The 25,660-nt window shown below is 39.4% G+C and overlaps 1 protein-coding gene across 1 annotated transcript in view; it reads right to left on the bottom strand.

The window, feature by feature from the left end:
• The window catches only part of SPOCK1 (SPARC (osteonectin), cwcv and kazal like domains proteoglycan 1), a 291,321-nt gene that overhangs the window by 61,397 nt on the left and 204,264 nt on the right, over nt 1–25,660 (bottom strand). The window contains exon 6 of the mRNA XM_035560636.1: nt 1,571–1,685. Within this exon, the coding sequence (XP_035416529.1) occupies nt 1,571–1,685 (115 nt within the window). The remainder of the gene's footprint in view (nt 1–1,570; nt 1,686–25,660) is intronic.

Here is a 25,660-nt window from a genome sequence, read left to right as displayed (position 1 = left end):
ACCGCAAGAAAAAGAAAATATGAATAAGGCAATTTATCAGTGGGTATTCTGTAACCAAAAGATTCAGGCCACATAAAGCAATATTACAGTTATATATTGATTTCAGAACCCTGCCATCTAAATACTTCATCTAAGTCTGATAGCTATGCAAAAAATGTCCATGATTTGCAAACAATGGAATAAATCTGAATTTTCAAAATCTAAGCTGGAAAATTGCTGCTTGCTCTAGAAAGCAGATAAAGGCCTCATCTGAAAACCAGTGATACTGTGCTGGAGGCTCTGGAATATGGACCACCTCCATCAGGTTCATCAGCACTTTCAGCTGATACAACAAGGCCTGAACTGATCAGAGGAAATGTTTGAACTTCTTGTTTTGTTTGTTTCTCTCTCTGCTACTGTCAGAATGTGTCCATAGTGGGGAGGAGTAACAGCAAAGAGATGTTGGGTCAAACAGATCATTGTCAAAGCTTCATCTCTTTTGTGCTCCATGTGTTGTACACAAGACAAATAAACACGTTTCGTTACTTAACATGACAGAGCAAACCCTGTGCTAGTTGCTGCTGCAGCACTGGAGCTACCGGCACAGAGAGCAGCCCCGCAGCTGTCCCTGCTCTAACCCTGTTAGCCCTTCTCCAGAGAGAGATTTGACAACACTTTTCACAAGACCAGTACTCACTTTGCCACAGGTGCCCTCACCAGCACAGATGCCCTCATTTCAAGAAACCACAGCCACAAGCAACAACTTTTTCCCTTCCACAGGGCCTTCCCCGAAACAGGGTGGCAGCTCTTAGACAGAACCTGGCTGTGGCACTTGTCCTGCTGCTGTCGGACTTGTACTTTCCCTCAGTCTCTTTTGCAGGAACTGATTCCCTTTGGGTGAGGTCACTCCAAGGCAGTTTACTACCCCGGAAAAGACCTGGGGGGTGAATTAGCTCACCAGGCTTACAGACCTAAATACGGGACGTACCGGAGAGCTGGCAGAGGAAACGGCTGTTTGTACTGAGACTCTAGCCTTTGGTTTTAGGTAAAATCATTTGCAATGTGCTTGTTGTTGTTGAAATGATTTCATAACGTACACAGATCTATTTAATGCATATTTGACTTCTAATAATAACAATAACAATAAGGGTAATAATGATAGTAAAGAGTCCATGTAATAAATATGAGTGAACATATGCCCATGCAAACTTAAATGACCTCTTGGTTAACTTGCAGGCTACAGATAAAATTTTCTTTTGTTTTTAATTTACATAAAAGGCGATGAACCATCAAGTAGTATTTTTTCTGCCTACTTTTATAATGATTCAACATTTTTATTCACAGTATTTTCACACAAAAATGAGAATCATGAGCCAGAACTCAGTTTTCCTATGAGACTCTGTCAAGTGGGTGTTAGTTTTGCAGAAGCTGTTTGAAAGCACTGCGGTGTTTGGAAAAGTGTTAGCTGTACCTTAGCGTCTCCTCAAAAAATGTTCCACGTAAAATCTACTAGTTAAGATTTTTTTTTTTTTTCTGAGACCGTAGCAGGAATTAGTTCATCTGCTATAATTGCATTAAGAGCTCAACTCACCAGTCTTCTCTGTCTTGTGTTTTGGGCTTTCAGGTCCTGGAAGGCAGGGGCAGGGCCCTTCACATCGAGCTATGATGGTTTTGCCAGAAGTGCATGCATGAAACTCCAACTTGCACTGGAAATCATAAAAAAAGCAAGAATATGTTTTGAATTAGGACAAGATATAAAAGCAGCAGCTGTGGATTAAATGAGAAATTGCATTTAGCAGTAATGGCATTGGACAGATTGCAAAACTTCAATCTCTATTGAAAATGCCATTGTTTTTATTATCACAGTTAACAACAATAATAGCTACTTCCTATGCAGTGTTTTGCACGACATTTCTAAACGTGCATCGTAAAATGTTATTATTCCCTACTTAAATATATGGAATCTGCAGCAGAGAAACTTGAAACAACTTCTTCCAGGTCACCTGAAGGATAGATGACAAAGCTAGGAAGAAAATGCAAACCTCCAGCACCCCGTGTGTTTCCTCTGCACACCATTTTTCAGGCGTGAGCTCTTTAAAGGGATTGTGCCATTTATCACCTGCATATTAGCTAGCATCACTACCAATTTTTAGTTTCGTCTTTCAAGGACCTGGGAGCTCCCAGCAGCCAGGTCTGAGCAACATCCATGAAAAGATTCCAATCCTTGCAACAGGTAGGACTGAAATGAAACATCTCTTCTTCAAAGAAAATGCTCAGCTAAGAGTCACTTGCAGATGAGACTGGTCCTTCAACATGTCTGCTTCTTTCAACAAGGATGAAATTTTAAATGACTCCAAACAATGACTATAAATTACCCTGTTAACAACACCATTCCTAAAATTAGCTATCTGTCATGCAATCAACTCCAAAAATACAATAAAATTGTAAGATGACTGAAGACTGACTATGAGCAGTACAGTTCCCTGTATCTGCATATTATTGCTGTTTCCTTTCCCTTCCCTAAAACCTTGGCAGATGGGATTTACAGCACCTCTTGACAATCACCACATTCAGGCCATTTAGGACAGCAGGACATGTGCAGTATTGGACGAAAGAGATGATTCAGGAGAATTAATATTGCAAAAGTGTGCCAGTTAAAAAGCCTTGATTTATAGCATACTGGCTATTCATAGCCTTTGCTGTTTGCATTACATAAGTTTTAGAGCTGACTTTCCTCTAAGAGCTTTGTGCATGTGTAGCTGTCCTGTTTGCAGCTACTGCCTCCAGGATATTTTCCCTAGACTGTGCCCAGCAGCGTGATTGCTGGAAACTGGACTAATGTACTAATAAAATGGAGTAAAAGAGAACAGAACACAGAAGCAGGAACAAAAATGTGCAAGGCGTTCTCTCTGGCTTGATACCTAATGAACTGAATTCAATCCCATTTTTTTTTCTTCTTCAAGCACTGATTTTACCAGAACAGAGTCTGAGGGCTTTTAATAGATGGGGGAGTTGTGCCTCCAGCACTGAGGCTGGCACTCCTCCCTACAGAGACTGCCTCCTGCCAGGAGAAATTGGAAATGCTGGGCTGCAAAATCCCTTTGATAAATCTGAGGTTTATGGCAGATTAATTCTTTTTAATTTAAAATTAGATCAGCATGCTCACACAGTATGACAAAATGCATTTTGAAACATGCAGCTTCTTTAAAGGCCAAAGGACATACACCATAAGACCATGGTGTTACCCAGTGAAGCTGCAGTGGGCAACCAGAGCTCCTATAGCAACAGCCACTGAACAAAATCACAGCATCATCTTCTGTTATTTTAGTACAGTGGAAGCCAAGAGAAGAGAACAGGATGTTGTTACAAGATAAATGCCTCCTGCTTTGAAAATACTGCAAATGCCTTGGCTTTGCCTCTGTTTATTTTTGTTGAAAGGGCTCATCTTTGCCCAGGCTTTAATCTAGCAGCAGGAGCCCATTATCCTGTGCCTACATCCTATTCTGTTGACATTATCTCCCAGACATTCTGCACATCAATGCACTCTGGTGGTTGCATGCTCCGTGTGATGTTCTGCCCTTCCAATTTAGAAAGTGCATGGACAGACACAAATGTGCAAGCTTAACTTGCACTTTACTTATTTCTTGCAAGACTGCTAGGAATGTAAGAACTTATTTTTCATCTGTCTGCTCCATAAGCACGTTTCCTTAATCTATGCTGTTTGCACAGAACACAAACACAACAGAAAGCATATCAGAGGGAAAAGAGGCCAGGAGGAAGGAGAATACTGAGTGCACAGTCCTGAAGATGATGACTCTTTTTCTGCAGTGTATTCTGATAGTCAATAAGTTATTGAGAACACAGCCATAAATCTTCTTGCAGCTGGAGTTGATGATTTAATCCCTTACAGAACATTAATTAGTTACATATTTTATTATGCATAATAAATGTAAATTATGTATCTAAGTATTAGCAATTATACTTCAAATACCACCTTTAAAATGGTAAGGCCTATTTCAAGCCCATTAACATACGTAGTTAAGAAAGAACGAGCTTTATACTTGGAAACAGCAAGGCAGGTTTTTCCTTATCTTGCTTTATGATTTATAAAAACGACAACTAAAAAGCTCAAAAAAAAAAATCAAATCTGCTTAAAACAGGCAGTCTCTATGATCTGAATGTGCATGGCAAGAATGAGATCTGAGCTTGAAGAACAAAACAGTGCAGACCTGAGTACGTTTATCTTCACAATTAACCATGGTGAATTTCAACCCTTTTGGGATGTTTGGTTGTTTATTAATAGAACTGGGGTGGCAGCGTGGTGTTGAGGAAGGAAGATGGAAGAACTCCATGGTTTTAAGAATTAAATTAGTATAATAACTGGTTACATTCCAACATCTAATCACCTTATGTAGTTGTTTTTCCCTTTCCTAAAGAAAAACATGGAGATGTCATATTTGTCACGTGATGTTGGGCTCACTCACTGAAATAAACCAGGCAAGAATAACCCATATGAATAGCTCAACTTTGGATTAAATGACATTGTCTAAGTCAAAATAAGTGACACTCAGAAGCAGAATAGCCATGGAAAATCTCTTATGGAGCAATAATGAAGTTTTTGAACTACTCTGCTGCTGGATTGACTGTCTAGGAGGAACCTGTTGGCTTTCCCCAGACCATGGAAACTATATTTCTAAAAAACAAATGCCTGGTTTCCTTTACCACCCGCATCTATTTCTCTCATGAAAATAAAAAGACACAAGGTATAGGACAATATACTTTAAAAAGTGATCCAAAATATCGCAGTCTTTAATACCAAAGGGACATTATAAGCTTTGCAGACAGAAGTCATGGAGTGCCTCGCAGTGATTCTACACGATTCATTAGGAGCAGTCCCACAGTTTCAAGTCCCTCTCATTTCAAGGGTCCAGCCTGATTTGTGGTAGGAACGGGTATGCCTTGAATCTTTGCTAAGCCTGCCCAGCTTTATGTTTCTCTGCTACCTCTCTGGTGTTTGAACTGCATTTGTTTACTATGAACCCCAAGGCCCACATAAACATCTCTAAACTATTTTACTGCAAATGGAAAAGCAGCTCTGTTATTTGTTGCTAAACGTATAAGGAGATCAATAAAATAAATGAGGGGAGAAACGGTTGAACATATTCATGGAAAATTCATAAATTAATTTATTCAACTAAGATGTGGGAAATTATTGCAGAGAGTGTTTTGGCTAAAGTGTTCCCCTGAGAATCAACTACTCGTATGATGATTCCCTCTTTATTGTCAGTGAATCTACAGCAATGTGTTTTGCATAAGCATTCACATCTGAGGAAGAAAGAAAATAGCTACATAAAATTTATTCCCAGCTATTTTATTCTTGTCTGCCTCCAGCCCGTGGTCCCTGTTAGAGGAGAATCTAGATATTTCTTTATGATGCAATAAAACAATATATCTCTGCCTCTCTTTATTCTGGTTTTTGAAAGTTGGCATCCAGGTTTTGATCTAACCTGCGCATAAGTAATAATGCCAAATAAGCTGCTGCAATTTTTTACACAAGAGTGTATATTTGGCTAATGAGTATCTACATGGGTAGTACAGTACAGCTGTCACACCACATCAATGCCTAGAAGAGCTTTGCTTCATGAAACAGAGAACTTAAGTATTTGCCTCACATGCAACTGAGTAAGCCAGCAATGGGGGTGAGAAAGGACAGCAGCGTTCAGGCAAGTGGGCAGCTGCTGGCCATCAGGAGTGTTGGTGCAGAACAGCCAGATGAGCCATGTCTCAGCCAGTGTTGAGTGACATGCACCTCCACACCCTTCTACTGAGCTGGGACTCCCTCTGGGGCAAGGCAGCAGCTTAGGAAACTTCTCCCTCCAGCAGGCAGCAGGTACCTGGCTGATCCAGTCTGAAAGCAGCAGATAGTAGCCCACCAGAGGAGGGCAGACAGGAGCACAGCAACACTAAATGCCCACAACAACATAGGTGGACTTAGCACACACTGATATTTAATGCATTAATTACACACGGTGGGATGAAGACTGATATCTCAGTAATGACAGGGCTGTGTATTTTTTCATCATGATTTTAATTACAGTATACACAGGGCAAATACAGTCAGATTCTAGATCTGAGGGCACCTTCCATTGGGAATGCAGATGTAACTGAGAATTCTGGGGTCACTCCTGCTGTGATGGCCTGGGATATGTTACTTGACTGAAGTTGCTACTGGTTGTAGAGACATGGAGAGAACAGACAAATGGAGTGCTTTGCTAAGGCTCAGTATCCTGGCTGATCTCACATCCTTGCTAATTAACAACAGGAAGGAGGATGAGAAGAGAGCAACAAGGCTCAGTGCAACAGAGGCTCCGAGACCTTGATTTTATTTGGTCTTAACACAAAAGTTTTAATACAAAACCTATCATTTCAGATTTCTTGTATTTGTTGTTCTTGTAGTCTCTCTAAAAGAAGATGTTAACTTCCACACTTATATTGTTTCTGTCATTAACTGAAATGTGAACTAAAAAGCAGAGAAGAGAGATAAGCATATTATGTTTGATGGAAGCATGGAGGAACCAGCAGACAATATCCATAATGAAAATAAACTACTGTGAAGTCCCCTTCTCAAAAGACAGGCTGAAGATTGGAATGGGAGGTTAAACTTTATAGTATACTAATTAAAATGTATGTTAAAAAACTGAAATATTACATTTTACGAAAAGCAGTGGCTCTAAAACTCGATTATTGAACAGTGCTCTTGCTTGGAAGGCACTGCATCTTCTGTAGTGCCCTGCGGCTTCTTACATTTCCGATGAGAATTATTTCAGCGCAGCATTTGTTTTATGGTGCATCTTTTGTTTGCACACAATACAACTCTTCTAAACTTCAGATACAAATAACAAAAGCTCATATTTTCTACCTTATCTTTTACTCAGTACCTGCCACCAGCAGAAGCTGAGACTTCCTGAAATTACAGCATATATGTTTTTAATACAGAGTTTCTTTATATCAGTAAGTTCTCTTACCTATCTGTCTTAGCAGATAATTAGAATCCATTGGGATTCAGACACTCATTTGAGAAGGGTTGTTTGTTTACATGCTTTAGAGCAGTGCTTGCCATTGCTTTCTTAGCTAGGACTCTTATCAGTAATTTCTTTATAAGCCTCTGCTTCTAGTTTCCATCATGAGGAAAAAAATAGCTATATTTGGAACACCCTCAATCTAAGAGACTTTTTTTTTTTTTTAAACTTGGGACAATAAAAAACAAGTTCAGTATGTTTTCTTCAGCTCACAAGAAATGTCATATGGACAGCCATTGCATCCTGCTGAAAACTTCCATTACAAAGTGTTTTAATGGGAACTCTGCAAACTTCTAGACTCTGTAAAACCTGAAACTTGCCTAGATGGGGGTGGCTGGAAGACAGCAAAGCCAGTCATGTGCATTCATGTTTGCAAACTAATGCTGAGATCCTGACATGAGGCTTGAAATTGAAACCCTTGGCACTTCTCCCCCCACCACAGAGCGCTGCTGCTCCTGTAAGGCAGAGCCTTGCCCAGGCACCACTGCCTTGGGCCGCACTGGGAGGAGGCAACAGAGCTCTGTGCTCTGGAGCAGGCACTGAAAATATGGATCAAGCTCTGTCCCCAGGACTGATCGCATGGATAGGCTTTATAATGACTAAAGTGGCTATTCTGTGGCAGGGCTGCATTCCTGCTCGCTGGCGTAGACATCTCATTTCTCTGGGCACACACTTGCTGCTCCTCCTTTTCAAAGGGTAAGCTGCCTACTGCAGGATGTTCTGCCCTGCTCCAGGATGGCACTGACTGGTGTTACTGCAATAAAAATAAAGGGGAGGCTGGAAAAAGGGTTTTCTATTAGAATAGAAACCAGGCTAATATACAGCAGTTTGCCTTTGCAATAAAAGCTCTACAAAGATATCTTAAGAAATAGAGTTTTAATTAGGAGCTCTGTTCTCCTTATGAGAATACATAGCTGCTGCTATTAATGGGAGTTAAACATGCATGCTGGTGGTGGAATAAACTCTAATTAACACAATCTATTGTGTAAATACATACGGAGCCATTTTTAAAATGTGTGCTATCTGTAAACTTTGAAGCAGATGTTATGGCTGATTGGCTCAGAAATCCCCATTTCTGCAAGAAATGACATGAAGGACCTTATTATATCTCAGGTAAACAGCAAATATTTGAGAAAGTCTTTCACTGCATGCTTAGCTGCCAGGCTAGTGGTTCATAACCTGCTAGAAAAAGAGAACAGTCTCCCGGTGTGGGGTCAAGAAGAAAGAGACCGAGATTCCAAGGCAGCGATATTAAACGGGATGAACAGATTTACGCAGCTGAATGCAGGAATGCCAAAAGGTCTCATGCAGCAAAACTCCAAGGACCGCAAATTGCTCCAAACTCCACAGCTCTGCCCTCTGCAATCCTGCAGTTCTAATGAGGGAGAGCTGCAGGACTTTACCCTCAGGGTAAAATTAACCACAGAAGAGAGTGGTTAGTGCAAGACCTGGGCAATCTTTAAATATCACTCCAAGTCAGAAGGTCACATTATTAATACTGCCAACTGCAGGTGCTCTAAGCACACGGTTCAGGTCTCTAAAATCACGCTTGTCAATTTTAAGATTATAAAATGCAACATTTAAAGTCAGCTAAATTTTATCAAGCCCCAGTAAGATGGGATCAGTAAGTTATGGGATTTTGACTCTTACAGCATTAGTGTAAACAGCTGACCACCAACTCCTGAGCAACTGGAAAGACAGAAGGTTCATCTTCCAGGAAGAGACAATATTTTCCCTTCCAAGGCTTCAGAAAATAGTTGAATTGCAAAAGGCAGTTCCCGTGCAATTCTGCCTGGTATTAATTTCATATTTTCTGGTCTTGTACTATAACTAGAACCAGTTTCAACTTGAATCAAGAGAAGAGCAGAAGGCACTTCCTTGTTTTCATCAATTAAAATCAGAGTTGTTTTAGAAAGTGAAGAGCCTGAGTGCCTGTGCGAGTAGGTCAGCAGAGGGTCAGCTCTGCTCCCGAGATGAGTTCATGCCTCTTCCTTGTCTTCAAATTAGAATAATAAAATATCCAGTGTTGGAAGGGACCCATGATGATCATGAAGTCCAACTCCTGGAATTATTGCACAAGAGATCCTTAAAAAAGCCTCTGATTGTACAGAGGACCTTCAGCTGCAGAGGACACCCAAGCAGAATCCGAATGAGCTCTATTAAACTTTCTGCCATTAATGTGTTCCTAAAGGACTGCTTGGTCAATCTTTCATATTTGTAATTGGACTCACAGTAGGCAAAAGCTTTGCATTTGAATGTTACCCTGCTATTAAAACTATCAAAAGAAGAAGAAACTACAGACTCAGGAAAAACATTTGCCAAACCAATGTCTGAAGACTTCATATGGTGACCGCTCATAGGCATGTTGAATCATTCCAATGTTTAAGTGGCAGGGCTGCAAACCAAGGAAATTATGTACTACTGGAAACCTTCCTTACAGACAGAATACAATCAGCTAATATGGGGACTTCTGGACAGACCACTGAAGGACAAAACTGTTTTGTATCAAACAAATTGCCCTGAGGAATAGCCAGCAAATCAGCTCAATATGAAGCAGGAATTTTAAAAATGCAGTTAATTGCATCAGCTAGATGATATGGCACATAAGGGCATAGCATTGGATACAGGACACAGAGGACATTCAAGGGACCATTTATTAAAGTAATGCAACAATGAACGGAAATGGTTGCCATTTTGTGAACAAACAACAAAGTAGTTCTGGGCACCAAAATCTATTCTGTCATACAGAAATTAACTTTGTTTTTACAAGTAATTTAGATGTCAGTTCTGGAATCATGTAGGTCAAGGAGGGGAAGGTTCAGTGGCTTAAGATCCTGAAAGAAATTCAAGTTCTTATTGGAGCAGTAGGGGACAAGCAGCACTGGGACTTGAAGCAAAAGAGTCCGTTCCTAAGTGCAAACATTTGTGCAACACTGATTTTGACTTTTCCCTCATCGGCAGAAGAGGCTACCACAAATTAATAGGCATATGAAGAGATAAGGACAAAGCAGATGAAGCATTTTTGTCATGAACAATGGTCAAGTCAAACTAAAGACACCCACTCCCCCAAGACTTCCCCAAGAGTTAACACAAAGTACCAGCCTGGCTTAAACCTGCAAACTACCCAGGCTCTCCTCTCATTCTACCTCCTGCTAGTTATCATGCAACAGCTACTGCAAGGTAAGCATGCACTTTTCTTCCCCTTCCCCCAGCAAAGCCACATCCTTAGCTTGAAATCTGGACTTTTGGTGTCTCTTCAGATCATTTCCAAGTACCCACATCATGCCCACCCTCTGAGCCATGCAAGCTGGTTCCTTGAGCATGAACGCAGGAACTGAAATGCTGAGGAGATGATGCAAAGACATCCATCCCCAAGAGGCAGCTCTGCATCTGATCTTTCTCCAGCACAAGGGCTCTGTGCTGCAGGTTGGCACTGACTCAGGGATCTCTGCAGGATGCTTTGCTGCATGGCAAAATCATTTGGTACACCTGGTAATTACTGCTACGAACTGTCTTTGGAGATGCTAATTCTCTAGTCAGGAAGATTTCCAGGATCAGAATCTAAATGCAAATGTAGGCAGCACTGTCAGCTTATTTTAACAAATGCATCTTATAGTCCATATTCTATATTCACATAGAAAAGCACTTCCTGTTGCTAAATGTCTTTTCTTTCTGCAGGATTTGCACGATAGCTCACTAATGATGACCATTCACTAGCTACACATGGCGGTTTTTGCTTTCCAGTACAGTAGTCTGCCACATCCCAAAGCACGGACTTTACACTCACTTTCCTACTGCATTTGTTTTCTTTATCTTTATATCTTATATTGCTTTTGTCTCTATGAACTCGTTCTCCATTCTAACTTCATAATTATGAGTTGGGAGTTCACAGCCAATACTGTTATTCAAAGTGGAAAGAAGGTACTTTTTTTTTTTTTTTTTCTAAATAGACCAAAACCAACTTAGTTTAAACAAAGAAAATCACAGGAAAACAATTGGAGATTTAGAACAATCGATGCTGCTTGAAATGTACTTGCCATGTAATTGAGATGCATTCTCATTCTGTAGCCATTTACTGATCACATGAGAATGATGATTTGTCATTTTTACTCGCTTCAAATTACTAAAGGCAATTTAATTTCTCTCACGGAGATGACATCAGATAACATGAACATAATCAAGGGGTAACGATCTGTGGCTCTGTGCACATACAGATAGGCCAGTTACCAGCTAAACAACTGCCTACTTATGGCAGCGGGAAGGCAACACAAGATATTCTGAACCCCAAGCACAGGGTTTCCCCACCCACACAATGACATTTTAAACAGAGCAGTTTAGCTATGCTGTACAACTCTATCAATCCAGATTTCAGATGAGGCGATGCTTCATCTACTCAGTCACTCTCATATCCATCTGTCCATACCTGCGCAAAAAACGTGCTCCCTTAAGGCTTTTACTCAGTTAGTAATGATGGCAATATCTTAGTAACTCCTAATTCTCACAGCCAACTCCCCTCATCAATCAGTAATTGTAGAGTCGTATGTCTTCTTTAGCACATAAGAAGCTTAAAGCAAGGAATTAGGTATTGGCATTAGGTTAGAGAACTGTATTTAGTACTGTATTTACAGCTACTTTAAGGCATCTGATCCATCTGACAGTGTAATTAGGGATGAGATTCCTGGTAGGAGTGTACAGGCTGAGAATAGTTCAGGAGCACATTTTAACCATCTCAGAAGTACGTATTTTTATAAACGTAAGTTGAAGAAGAGTTGCTACAACGCCTGCTTTGCCTCTTGGAACAATGGTGAATAATTAGTCTATTGAACTTCTCCACTGTCCATTTGTTATCTGGTAACTGCCCCAAATAACAGAGTAACACAAACCAGCATTTAATATTCAGACAGCTTTATGCTTTCCAGGGCCCACATCATAAAATCCTTGGTTAGAAGGAGGAAGTTTCTGGAATATTCTCAGAGCCCACATGGGTAAGGGTCTGGGGAGCTTCTAGGAGAGCCCAAGAGACAAGGGCCAGCCTAGGTGCTGTATTTCATGCTTCTGAGCTCATATATCCTCAGCTAGCAACGATGTCTTTAAACTCAATGTATTATTGTTTCTAGAATGAGTAAAAAATGGTGTGTGTGTGTGTGTGTGGAAGGATATATATATATATATATATATATATATATGGACCACCGTGACTTGTTTGACAACTTGATGGTGCAGTGAGCAGCTAAACTGTATACTGCTATACCATCAAACTCAGTAGTTTACTTGCGTTATCAGACACATGCCAAACATACGATGAAGTCCTGAAGTGCCTCTGTAAAAGTGAAAACACAAGCCTTTACAGCATGCCTGCTTGATTTTCAAATAGTGCGTCATCTTTTTCTAACAAAACTGTGTCTTTGCATGTGAAAAGTGAAGGTCAGTCTGGGTTTTTCTGTTCCCAAATAACGTCATGGATAGATTCCAGTAAACCAACCCTCTTCACCGGAGGAGTTATCACTTTCCTTTCATAATAAATCTATCAGATTAACTAGTTCACAGTAGACTTGCTCAGGTTTCAGCAATTGTGATGTGGTCCTAGCAGTACTCATTCCTTGTTACTGATGTGTGAAATGTATAGTATCAATTAAACTTTCAGATCCGAGAATTTGTGTGTTTTATAAATGAAGCAATTCTGAAGCTTAAGTACTAATACAAAGTAAACAGCATTCTGCAGGACTACTTCTCTGGCTGCTTTCAAAATAGCAACAAAATCTAAGTCCTAAGAATGCCAATCTATTTTTTAATTGACTTCTCAGAATTTTTGTTTTGTGAAGAATAAAATCAAAACATAAGCCAAACTGAAAGCACAAATGCTAAAAAGCACTGAAACAAAACATTTGGCAGTAACTAGCAAAGAAGCTTAGGGAATGCATCTTGGAGCATAGCAACCAATGAGGAGTAAACTAGCTTGAGCTTTGAAGTTAAAGCTTTTAGCAATGTTTCTGATTTCTAAAGATGACAATAGAAACAACGACGAAAATAAAAATAAAAAAGCCAACCCCAGGCTAAGTGCAATGTTCACTGAATAGACTCACTTTGAAAGGCACCTATACAAAGAAAGTATACAAAAATTAGTTTGTTTTCTCAGAAATCAAGTAACCACAGCTAATCCTTTTGCAGCGTTATCCTATTTTGGCCTTTAATAAATCTGCTTTAAATTAAAGATGTGCCCAAGCCAAGAAAGCCTTTGATGTTTTAAATGGCTCAAACTGTTTGCTGGTAAAAGCTCAAAATATGAATTGTGAAATGAAAAAAATAGCTATTTTTCAGCACTAAGAGGCTGACACTTCTTGGGAAGTTCACCGGATTTATGATTACAACTTTTTAGGAAGCATTAAGTGCGTCCTCTGCCCACACATAAAGGGAAAAGATCCTGGAGTACAAGGCCTTATAAACCAGTTACCCAAAAGCAGCTAATCCCCTTGTCTAACAGTACCTGTATCAAATCACCTAGATACTGGAACAAGGAATTTTACATTTTAACTAAATGAAGGCACGGAGCTTGGAAAAAGGTAACTAAATGTAAATAAAGTTTTTATTTAAGCTTGCAATTAACTATGAGTGAACATAAATAACCCAAGATATTCTTGTTTCCTCTTCCTGTCAAGAGGACAACGTTCAAGAACTGAACTTCAGTAGATGATTTATAATGCAAATATTTTTTTTTTCCTATTTTGACTTTCCTGCAGAAAGGAGGAGTTTAAGAATGATTCATTTATACATAAAACAGGCAAGCTGAACAACAGAAGTAATCAGGTCATCCCTAGGGCACAGGTAACTGCCACCACAGACAGAAGAGAGAAGCTAATTGATGGGTTTTTAAGCTCCGACCATCACATGCCGATTTGATTTGACAGTCAAAACTGTGATTCTAATCATGTTAGAAAAGGATCCCCATGATTACCATCATCAAAATTGTTAGCTTTCCCCAAAAGAAAAAAATACTGTATTTGCAATACTTATTTATTGCTGACTTCTCCTAAAGAGTTTTCTTGTGCAATGCAAAAGCATTCATTGCATAGGGCAAATCATCAACCAGCCGCAAAGTTCAAGAACAGAAAATGACTCAGACTTAGTTGTGCTTTGCTTTGATGCTCTCCTTCAATGAAATTTTTTTTTCAGCTTTAGAGAGAGGCCTGGGAAGCCTTTGGAATTTTCCTGCATTTTTTCATATGCAGGTGTCTCCAGCTGCCATGGTTAAGTGCAAGGAAGCCACATGCCTTTGGCCCCTTCTCACTCTGAGTAATTTTCTCCTTTCTCAGCTGTAATACCTTGATCCTACAGAGTCTGAATCAGGCAGATCCATGAATCCTTTTACCTTCAGAGTACACAGGATAGAAGACCCGTCTCAAACATATTTTGGTGACATAATTCAGTCCAGTATGGACCTGCCATCTAGTTCCTACAGCAGTGTGAATTGACAGACAGTAGTGAATAATACTGAAGGGTGGAATTGCTCCAAAGAGTTTCAATTTTTAATTACATTCACAGTAGAACAAAATAAATACCTCCATTTAAGAAAAGCTGAATTACAACTTATTCTGATTTCTCGTAGTTTTTTTTCACCTGAAGCAATGCATATTGTTTCCCTCCCTTGCATTCTTCTGAATTCTCATTAACCTTTCTGTCAAGGTTGCATTAAACATGTCTTATTAATTCACCATGTTCTTTGAGAAATATGACATGGAGATGACAAATGCTTACCTGAAAACAAACAAACAAAGAAAAAAAAACCAACACCACCAGAAGAAACACCAACCACCTCTGGTTTAATGAAGTGTCTACCAAGAAACAAAATTCCAGTTTAAAACAGGCTAGATTTGGGCTTTACTACTTCAGTGAGTTCAGCACCACGACCATCTGAATTGCTTGAGCATCTGGCCTTGAGGGAGCAGAAGAAAAGGTCATGAATCCTGGAGAAATCAAGAGTATCCTGGAGAAATCTTGAAAAAATTCAAGAACCTCTCTCAAAACTGGACCACTTTTACTGTTCTAATACGGTATTCTACAGCAATGCTTGCCTCCTAAATAAAAGCCTTTTACAATTAACATACACTTCCAATACTGTCATACTTCCCATAGGTCAAGACACTGAATTTCTTAAGAACATCTATTACCTTGCAGGCATTTCTAGTGAGTTGTTGTTGAAATCTTGGCTCAACACAAGGTAATGCAATGCAGGAACCTTTATATTCAGATAGAAATATTCCTCAAGCAAAATCTTGCATAAACACCAGGCAGTTAACAAAGCATTTGTTAGTCCTCAGAAAGATTCCAAAGCAGTTCAATTGACTGGTATTGATGTACTACAGTTATCATGTTAAATATATTTTGAAAAATATTCAGTAAGAATTATGCAATGAAATTAGCATTTATATGGTTCCTTTCATCCACAAAGGAGTTAAATTCCTATGCATTTATAAGAGTATAAATGCATACTACTGCTGAAGTGAAGCCAATTCTACAGCAAGAAACATCAAATGCTCTATACCAGTACATGACATAATGGGTTATACAAAGACATTTAAAATCCAGAGAGATGACAAGATCCAATTACTCACATTAGAGTATTGAACGTACACTCTAATACAGGGGCATTCAGACATTTTTTATTTACTGGCTCCTAGAAGTTTAGTCCATTGTATTTTTTTAAGCCTCCTGATAATAGTTTTGCTTTTCTTACATGCCTTTCTTGGCCATGCAAGGTAGTTCATGGACTACAAGTCAGATGCACACAAACCTGTCAGAATCCACTGTTTGCTTATAACCATAAAACAACCAACACAGCAGTCCCTCTTCAGGATATTGCCAGTTCAGATTACAAAGCTGGTACTTAACAAGTCTCATGCTTATACCTAAAGATGCAGACTTCTTTTATTGACTTAGCCTTGTATTGAAAAAGAGCAGTACTAGATCTAATCTAGAAAATTAAAACCAGTGTATCTTAGCAAGAGGAATAATTGGAAGCAAATTGAAACCTATAAGCAACAAGTTCTATAAAAACACAACAGAGCTCAATGCCTTATACTCTTACTATAGTTTAAAAAAAAAAGTTGTTCACTTATTTCTAATAACAGTTGCACGCAATAAGGTATATCAGCTGGTCAAAACTCATCAATTTTTTCTCCATCTAACAGGCCAACTTAAAACTCCAAAAGTTTACATTAAGAAAATCAAGTGAGTTAAAATGGAGGAGCTGTTACACAGTGTGGACAGTAACACAGCAGCAGAATTACCAGTTCTTGGGATTAATGTATTCTCTGTCTCCAGAAGGCCACTGTGTATATAAGGTTTGTGACATATACACTATTTTCTAATAATCATCAGGAATTTCTGAAACTTATTAGTAAAACTTAAATATTATCTCCCAAAGAACTCCAAGACTCCAAAGGTTAAAAATGTTTTCCTGTAATGAGACATACAGTGACCTCATAAATATTAACAGACCCTTTGAACTGGAAAATGCCACCAATTCTAGCTTCTGTGCAATGTTATGGGACTGAGTAAAACGGAAAACAAGAACACTCCTGAAACATTTACCCCTGTGGAAGCCTTAGATAAAAGTGCAGTTTGGAAGTCATATTTGCATGCTTCAAGAGTCCATGAAGAATGTTTGGAAAATCCATTTACACTTTTAAAGCAGATTCTGCCCATTAGGCTGAGATTTTTTCCTAAAATGTGCTAGTTCAAGAATCAAAAGATTTACCTAGACAATAAAACTTTTCTCCTCCAAATAGGATCAAATAACCGGTTGTATATTACTGATATTCAAACTGTTTTATCAGCAAGTGATTTTTTTTTTTTCCTCATGACTCCCTTAGAAAAAAGCTACTTCACAGAATTACAGCACAGCAAAGCTCTCACGTCTACACTGTGCATTTTGTTTACCAGCTAGTTATCCACTCATTGGTATGTGCACTTACTTCCCATTTACGTGAATGTTACATTTGTTCCAAATGGCTGAGCTCAGAGCCGGTCACAGCAGTTCACTCAGCTGCAATGCTGCAGACAAAGCCTCTCTTTTCCCTCTCACAGGTCTCAGACATTCCTGGGTGTCCTCAGAGGACCTCAGAAATTACCCTTCTAACTGGCAGTACATCACCCTTCCTGCAGACTATAATATTAATACTGTAAATTACTTCCAAAGCTTCACCAAATTAAAAGTCAGAGATGACTGCTTCTTTAGGAACAGTTTATGGAACACTTCAGCATTAAACCTTGAAACCATTTCTTGCAGTGGAAGAAGGGACGTCTGTGGCTTCCATGACAGTACCTGAATTGTCCAGAGGATGTCACCTTTGAAATGCTAGGAACTGAGGTATCTTTGTCCAAGTCCTGCTTTCATGACTGAAACCCCACGCAGAGTTAGCCACCACTCAGAGGAGAGGCCTCTGCTTTGCCCCAGATAGTACGGCTAGGGTGTCTGCGCCCTCCTTTCCATGGGAGGGCAGTTAAAAGGTCAGCGAGTCCCAGCCTCTGTCCCCCAGTAGAGACATTAGCTCCTTCTTGTTCTAACCCCAACATCACCAGCCAGATGGACAAAGACTTTCTGCCCTTAAGCATTCTCCTGGTCTCTCACTTGTCTCATCCCAACAGGAAGGGTTTCCTTCATCAGAATACTCGGGGGGGACACGATCTGGCTCATTCTGTTTAAAAATTAAGTGAGAAGGGGTGGGTGAGCTTTGCTGTCAGAACAACACAGAAGGATGCCAGCAGCATGCAGAAGTCAACCACAGCCTCGTGCACAGGATCGCCGAAAAAACCTATCCCCCAAGCCCAGTGTGTAGGCTGATGGTTCGAGAATGAGAAAACCTGATGGATTTGCACAACTCTCCATGGCAAAAAAGAAAATAATAATTTAAGAAAGGTTAGATTGTCACAGTTGCCCCTGACAAGACTACCTACCTGGTGAGACCTTCAGCCTGTACTTTGGGCCACCACTGTGCCCTAGCCAAGACCTTAGAAATATTCACAATACAAGCTGTCACCAGTGCTACATTTCTTTGTCACTCTCTCTGTGTGACTGATTTGCCAAGATCAAGTCTAAATTCATGATCAGCAGCAAGGGCACCTAACATGAATTATACAACTGGCTTTCCTTCCTAGCCTCCTGGATAAGCTAGAGAAAATGCTTTCCCTGCATACATTGCTGCTTTTTATATCCACAGCATGTTCTGTGTGTAATGATGCATCACTACTCCACTCATCCCACTGCCTCCTCTCCACTCCCAAAACAAAGATGATGCTAGGTAACAAGGAGGTATTTGTATTAAACATCAAAACCTACATTATAAAATGCATTGATATCATGACAGAGCACCTTGCCTCTTGAGGTAAGATGAAAAGAGGTGGGGTGGAGGTAGTGGTGATTTTCTGAATTTGGGCAGTTAGCACAGAAGAAAGTGATTGTTTGCTTAGTACAGGTCTGAAGAGGCAGGGACAGTGCAGAAAGCTCCATCTAAGGAGACAGAAGATAATGGGGTAAAGCCAGCACAAAAACAAGGGGGATCAGATAATTAGAGGAAAGAAGGAATAAGAAAAGGATCTTTCCTTTCTCTCCACCTTCCCAAAAGCATGGATGAAAAGATGAAACTACAGTCACTGAAGAGAAAAACTTCACAGGTTCTTCTTGGATGCAGTTTAAGTCAAAGGACTAGCTAATTAAATTTCCATCAGCAGTATCCCAGAGCTGACCAGAAGGAAGAAAATTACTGTCAATAAGGAAGAAATTCAAGGCCTGGAGAATACCAGATTTTGGGAGGTGGCAAAAGAGTCTCCTCCAGAACACAGCCGAAGGTGTAAAACGAGGGAGCCAGGGATTAACAACAAGCAGAAAAAACCCAGACAGTGCCCTCAGCTCTCACAGAAGTGAAAGATGACGTCTTGAGCATATTAACAAAGCAATAAATCCCACAGAGTAATCTGCCACCCTGAAAGCACTGCGTATACTCGAGAGTCTTGAGAGTTTTTGCCCAAGGGAAGGAGATACTGGAGTTTCAGTGTCAGCTCGCATCTCAGATTCTCTTCTAAAGGTATCTTTAAGTTGGTCAGTCAATTTACTGGCAAGCTGTATGATTTGATACTAGAGTAAAGCTGCCTAGTTTTCTCTGAACAAGAATTAGATAAAATTTTAGACACTGATGGACTTGGACTCCTGTCAATGTAGAGAGATAAGCAGTGATAACGAAGAACCCTTTTTTCCTAAGCTGTTTCTACACAAGTTTATATATTTCACTGCAGGTAATTATTTGGAAACTGCCAGACTTATTCAAAAGTTTGCTCATTCTGTAGGGTCTCATTCTTCCATTGGTGAAATTAAAAATTTATGATAGTGCATCAAAAAGAAATATATTAAAAAGGCTTCTGATTAAAAATTTGTCATTATTTCCATTTTCAAGTTCTAGCATAGATATAAGGAGAAGAAAAGCAACATTTCAATAACTGTCTACTAATGGAAAAGAAGGGCTGTAGTTTAAGCCACAATGAATGAAAAAGATTTAAGGTTGAAATACCAGGAAACTATTGTCAACCATCATCCGAGTATTCTGTTGCATCAACTTGCAAGGTGGCCACGAGGAGATAAGTGAATGATTCTTTTCATTTGATTTATCTAACAAATGCAATCACTGTTCTTTAGTCATAGATTAGCCTGAGTGCTGTGCAAAATGACCTCCTACTACTTTCCAGTTATTTAGGTGTGGAGACGATTCTAATAAAATATACGGAATCAACAAACAGAAGTTAGCAGTGATTTAGATTATAATGCCAAATTTATTATCACAGTAGAAATTCACTTTCATCTGTAAATACCTCTCATGCACAGACTAGATAGCAATCCCAGTGTCTGACAACAATAATTGGCTATGGAAGTTTGTGGAATTAGCAATACTGGCTGTTTGTTGCAGGCAAAAACAACTTTCCATTGAATGCACTCTGCATGCAAATATTAGTGTTGACATATCCCGACACCACACACAACAGTGCCTCCTACAGGAGCACAAACCTTCACCCTATTTTCCAATTAGCCCATACTCAGCTTTGGGCTGACCATGTTTGTTCTTTGCCTCCCAGTGCCTTCCTCTAGGCAAGCTGTTTTACAGTAGGCAAAAGTTACGTCAGATAGCCTACAGGTGATGCAACTCAGCTTGGCAATACAGGATCAGGCATATCAGACAATTGGTCAAACTAAATACAAGATTTAGAACATGCTTTCAGATTTAAGGAAAAGTGTAGTCTTAAAATTACTGCTCTGGAATTTACTGGCTTAAAGTGAAAGACCTTATGGCATCCCATCAAAGAGTTACATAAGTCAAAAGGGTTTTCTTTTCTCAGTGTTGCCTGTGCAAGATATATTTAAGCAACAAAACATACTTCCAATGCTAACCCTCCTATATAGGCTCCACGACGACAGATTTCAGTTTTGAAAATAGAGAAGTCTCTGTAAAGGCTAGCATTCCTCTTCCATTTTCATTAGAGGCTTTTGCTAACTGTTTTCTACTTTTTATTTGTTCATTTGAACTGCAAGGCTTTTGATATCAACTTCAGCAGATTTCAGTCACGATGTACATCCTATGGTCACAGGTTTGGTATCCTGCACAAACATGCTATATTCCCACCTAGTGCAGAGCATCAGCTGAAACACCTTTGCATTGCAGTCTCCCTGCAATTTAAGTTGGCTGCATACGATCTGTAAATGTCTTCAATCTTTTAAGCTTCAGCCTGTATTTTACAGCATTTAACCCCCTGGGTAGCAGGTGCCTCTTTGACATACCTCTCTTGAAAATGGTAAACAGACTAAAATTGGAATTTCTAGCAAGTAGTTTTCATTTGTGCAAAAGGCAAGATATTCCTGAAATAACTTGAGAATCTGAAGTTAAAAGGGAAAGGTCCATTAACAAGTTGAAGCCTTGATCTACGGGAGACTTTTAGCACTTTGTCTAATCTAATTCGTATTTAATAAGATGCTTTTTCCCCCTCCAAAGCAGCGCATCCACAATCCCCAGTAAGAACCTCTGCAAATGAAATGAATTATTTTGTACTTTCCGCAGAGTCCAGTTTTATATCTTTAGATATTCTGCTTGAAATTTATAAATAGTGCTGGTGTTGCTTTTGCTTTGTAATGATGTCATTTCCACAGACAATTAAACCCATTGACTAATTTTATTTGCTACTCTTAGAGAAAAATCATTTGTAAGGCAGCTAAGGTAAGCAAAGCCAATTTATACTATTCTTGTGATCTTCCATTTATAATTCTATCATAGTTGCCCACAAAAACAAGGACAAGTTCCTGATTACAGTCTGGATCAAGAAGTCTTGGCAAGAGGTTATTTACACGCTGAATCTTATCAGGTAAAGTACACTTTATGACATGTTCAAACACGAGTAAAGGTTTAGGGATACCATTGGTTTTTCCAGTGAAAAATATATTAATTTTAGGTTTAAAAATGTGGGGACTCTGGTAAATAGGATATTAAAAGGCAGTGTAAGAGTTATTTAATTGGGAGGTACATCTCATTCTCATGTGCTATTGCTAGCAATATATTAAAAAACACCTCTATCCTCAGCTTTAGCTTCACCTTTTATCATAACTACACTCTGAATGGTACTGAAAGATAAAATAATGCCACATATTTGTGACTCCAGATGTTGCAAGTCTATTCCCAGCCATGGGGGAAGTACATTGAAAGGTCATGGTGATCCTCTTCTTTGCTTGGTAAGTACTGGTGAATGTAATGGGGCAAAGACAATGGAAATAAAAACAATGAAAACAGGAATTACGCGAGCTAGTATTTCACTCCCTGAGGAAGTTAATAATCCCTATACTCTTGCTTAATTATTAACTGAGATTTGGTAAGCAGTACAGTGCATTCCAGATATTCATCCTAGCCAATGCTTCCCTTCCAGAACAGTTGTTCTTTCCATTATTTCTCTGCAAGTATCATTTCTACTTCTACCTTAGCCCAATATTAAAACTGAAGTGTTACAGTAAGTTTGTTTCACAGGGTCAATAGTATTGGTCCACTCAGAAATAAATCCTACAGGCTTAGCTATTGCCTTTTTCTTGAGAACTTGAGCTTTAAATTTAGGGGTAGAACTAATTCCAGCCTCAAGACAAGTTAAAGTGACAAAGGAGGAAAATGAAAAGCGTCTCAATGACTACAATTGAGCTTCGTTAATAGTCTCATCCTGTGAAACAATATTGAAAACATTCTCTATCCTTTGTCTTTTGTGCACTTGTATCCAACACTTATATTAAATTGCCTTACTTATCAGCTGAGATTTTCAAGGAGAATCTTGTAACTTGGCTTGTATTCTCATTCTGTGTGAGCAGTAGTGAAAATTGGAAAAACTGCAAACAAAACTGAAGTTAGCCAAATTAGCCAGAAATAGTGTAATCACACAAATCCAAAATCAGCCAACTTTCACTGCATCCTGGGGAAGTGGGCACAATTATGGGAGTTGGGGACTCCAGCTGTAAGCCAGAGCAGATGACTTTGTCACAGGCCCATTCATGACAGCACACCGTCTGCATGAGACCAACCTTGAACACAAGGGCACTTTGCTCATACCAGAGCACAAGCACAGCACTGTAACAGGAAGGGTAAGCTATCTGTTGATCCAGCTGGAGGAAAAACAAGGGCAGTTCTTTTTGCAATACACTATGCAGATACACACTAACCTAGATTTAGAAAGGGGCAAGAAATCTGCACCTGTGAACAAACAGCAAAATGTAATGGTTGCACAAACTTGGCCTTCACTTTAGCGACTGCTGCAGTGCTTAATGCAGGTCTAGAGTTCCATCCAAAGCCTGCTTCAAAACAGAGCACTATCTGCATGACTTTCAGGCTCTGAGCATTTCACCCCAGCCTCCAAAGGGAGCTGTAGTGTAGAGGAAGAGCATGATGGAGGAAGAGAGTCACTTCAGAGCATTTACAACCATAATAAAAACTTCTTTTTAAAAAAAAAAAAAAAAAAAACAGACATTATCCTGTCTGTCCTATCCTATCCTCTCACACCCTAAGCCAAAGGGGGTGTGAAAACGCTGTGCAAACAATGCACTTAATCACGCTTGAGATTATGAGGCAGCTGTAACAAACTAGAAATAAATCCAGATTCCACCTTTCCAGCTAGCTAGAACAATCTAATACTTCAGTTAGGTCCTAACTGGAACTACAAACTGCTCAAATAGAAAAAATAAGAGACCAGATTCACCTAAAGACAGAACAGCACACGGTGGTAGACAAAATGCATTACGTGATATGATTACTGGTCTGCAAGAAAAGAAATTCTATGTCTCAACACAAAATATTGAGGCTGCAGGCCAGTTTTCAAGAACCATGTGGTGCACAGCTACAGAGAGACATACAAGAATAGGACAAAAATAATTCTCCTGCTGACCGAGTCCTATCAGCGGTTCCAGTTCATCCTGATGGTGCTCAAGTGGAGTTTGATGTAATCTGCAGAAGAGATAAGATCAAATAGGGAGGATTTGCATGATGCTGCCATGTATTGCCCCAGGACATGAGATCTATTTGCAGAAGTCCTGCAGGGCAAACTCTGTGAGGCTGGGCAGAACCCAGATTAGAACTGCATCCTACGAGGTTTTCTCGTCTTTTCTGTCCTAGGCAGAAATTGGATGAGACAGCTTGAATAACAGTGCCATCTCTCCTCTGAAAGCTTCTGCTTCCCTATGAATAATTCCTTGCATTTAAGAACTCTCTCATCAATGCAATGCAAATGAACTGAAACTATGTCGAGCCACTGACTGAAGGAAAACTATCTCCACTCAACTGCTAAAGTTTTTAAAAGGTTCTTTACCCTGTCCATGCTACCAAGGAAACTTTTCTTTAAGAGACATTTCAGCACTGTCTCCCCCTCAAATCACTTATTTTCAAAAGGTCTTTTTTGAGGTGAGAATGCAGGTTACTGAAGAGTCTTTTGAAATGTCTGCTCTATCAGTCTGCAGAAATTCATACTGAAGTTTCACAACTAGCATTACTGAAATCCAAACTAGAAAACTTCCCTTTCTCCTTTATTTCCCTACCTATTCATTACAATCTACTACAAGAAAAAAGTGAATACAGCTAGCTAGACCTAAAGTGACCCACTTCACGTTCTTTTCTCAATTTGCACAGGTAACAACAATGGAAGACAAAAGATTGCATTAACAAGAGAATATCCTCCACTACCATACATTTGGAACAAAACATATATTGATTTTTGTTCCTAGGGAAAATGTGATATGAGGCACGTTTACAGCAAAAACTACTTTTACTAGGATTACATTGCAGCAAAGTAGAGGAATCTTGTATTTTTGACAATGTGATCCTTTCCCCCTGCATATTTATTTGTAGAAACAACACATTAAAATGGACAAAGGAGAAGTAGGTATCATTGGAGAACTGTCCAAATTATACAGAAATGAGAATGAGTGGGTATAGCTACAAGGAGCTTGAACTATCTGCGCTGCTTTTGTCTATTAAATTCGGCACTTATGAACAGCTGGGAGAATGCAGCTAGTCAAGCTGTTTCCATTTTGTTTCTGGGAAGAAATCTCTGTGGATCAGAGGAGCCCACTTGTATCATCTGAATGATAATAACTGGGTATAGGTCCAGTATAAGATATCCTGCAAATAGTGGAATGAAGGAAGTCCATTTTCTCCTTTGTGTTTGTCCCCTAAAACATCTTCCCATTCCCAGCATAATAGTATTGCCACTTTTCTTTCTCCTTTCCACAAACTCTAATCCAAGACCATGAAGGGAGAAAGGAGTCTCTAACAGCCCAATCCTTATCATGCTATCAAAGGGTAACCTAGATGATTCCGTGGTTTGAAGACTTGGAGGACTTTGTCCTAACTCCACCACTTCTACTTTGTTTCATTCCTTCTCTGCTCGGGGAGAACCGTCAACCTGCAAGGCATCATTGAGCAGGTTCTGGCATTTCCAGCCTGGGGTACTCATGCTTTTGAGGGCACAGCCAGGTTCCCCTCCAAATTTTGCCTTTCCCTTAAAGTCAGTGAACGTTCAGATCAGTGATTTTGAAGAAAACACTGAGCTCAGACTGACATTTTTCTACAGAAAAAAAAAAAAAAACTGTCATCGAAAAATGCTTATATCATTTTACATGCAACAACTATCCCAATGTCTTCTCAGTATTATGCAGATAATATCAATGTGATTTCTTTTTAACACAAGCTAAATGCATCATATTAAAAGTATTTATTTTATGCATTACTGTTTCAAACAATTTATTTGTACATCTACAATCCACAGATTTTTCAAATACAAGAAATGCATTCACTTGTGCACTTCATACCACAGTGACAACACATTGAGTAATGTCAGCCTCAGGATGCATTTTCTAGTCTATACTATAGGGGCACATTTGAGCACGAAGCATAATATAAAGTACACACATAAATCCCATTATTATTAATGGAATCTATGTGCATTGCACCTCCCACACACTGTTTAAGAACTATGCCCCACAGAATCATTTTAAATAACCTACATTCTACAGCGTGAACCTGTTATTTAAAAGTTATTTCTTTGCC

Source organism: Cygnus atratus, chromosome 14, assembly GCF_013377495.2.
Source record: "Cygnus atratus isolate AKBS03 ecotype Queensland, Australia chromosome 14, CAtr_DNAZoo_HiC_assembly, whole genome shotgun sequence".
Taxonomy (NCBI): domain Eukaryota; kingdom Metazoa; phylum Chordata; class Aves; order Anseriformes; family Anatidae; genus Cygnus; species Cygnus atratus.
Note: the sequence above shows the minus strand (reverse complement) of the source record. Positions and strands in the feature narration are given on the sequence as shown.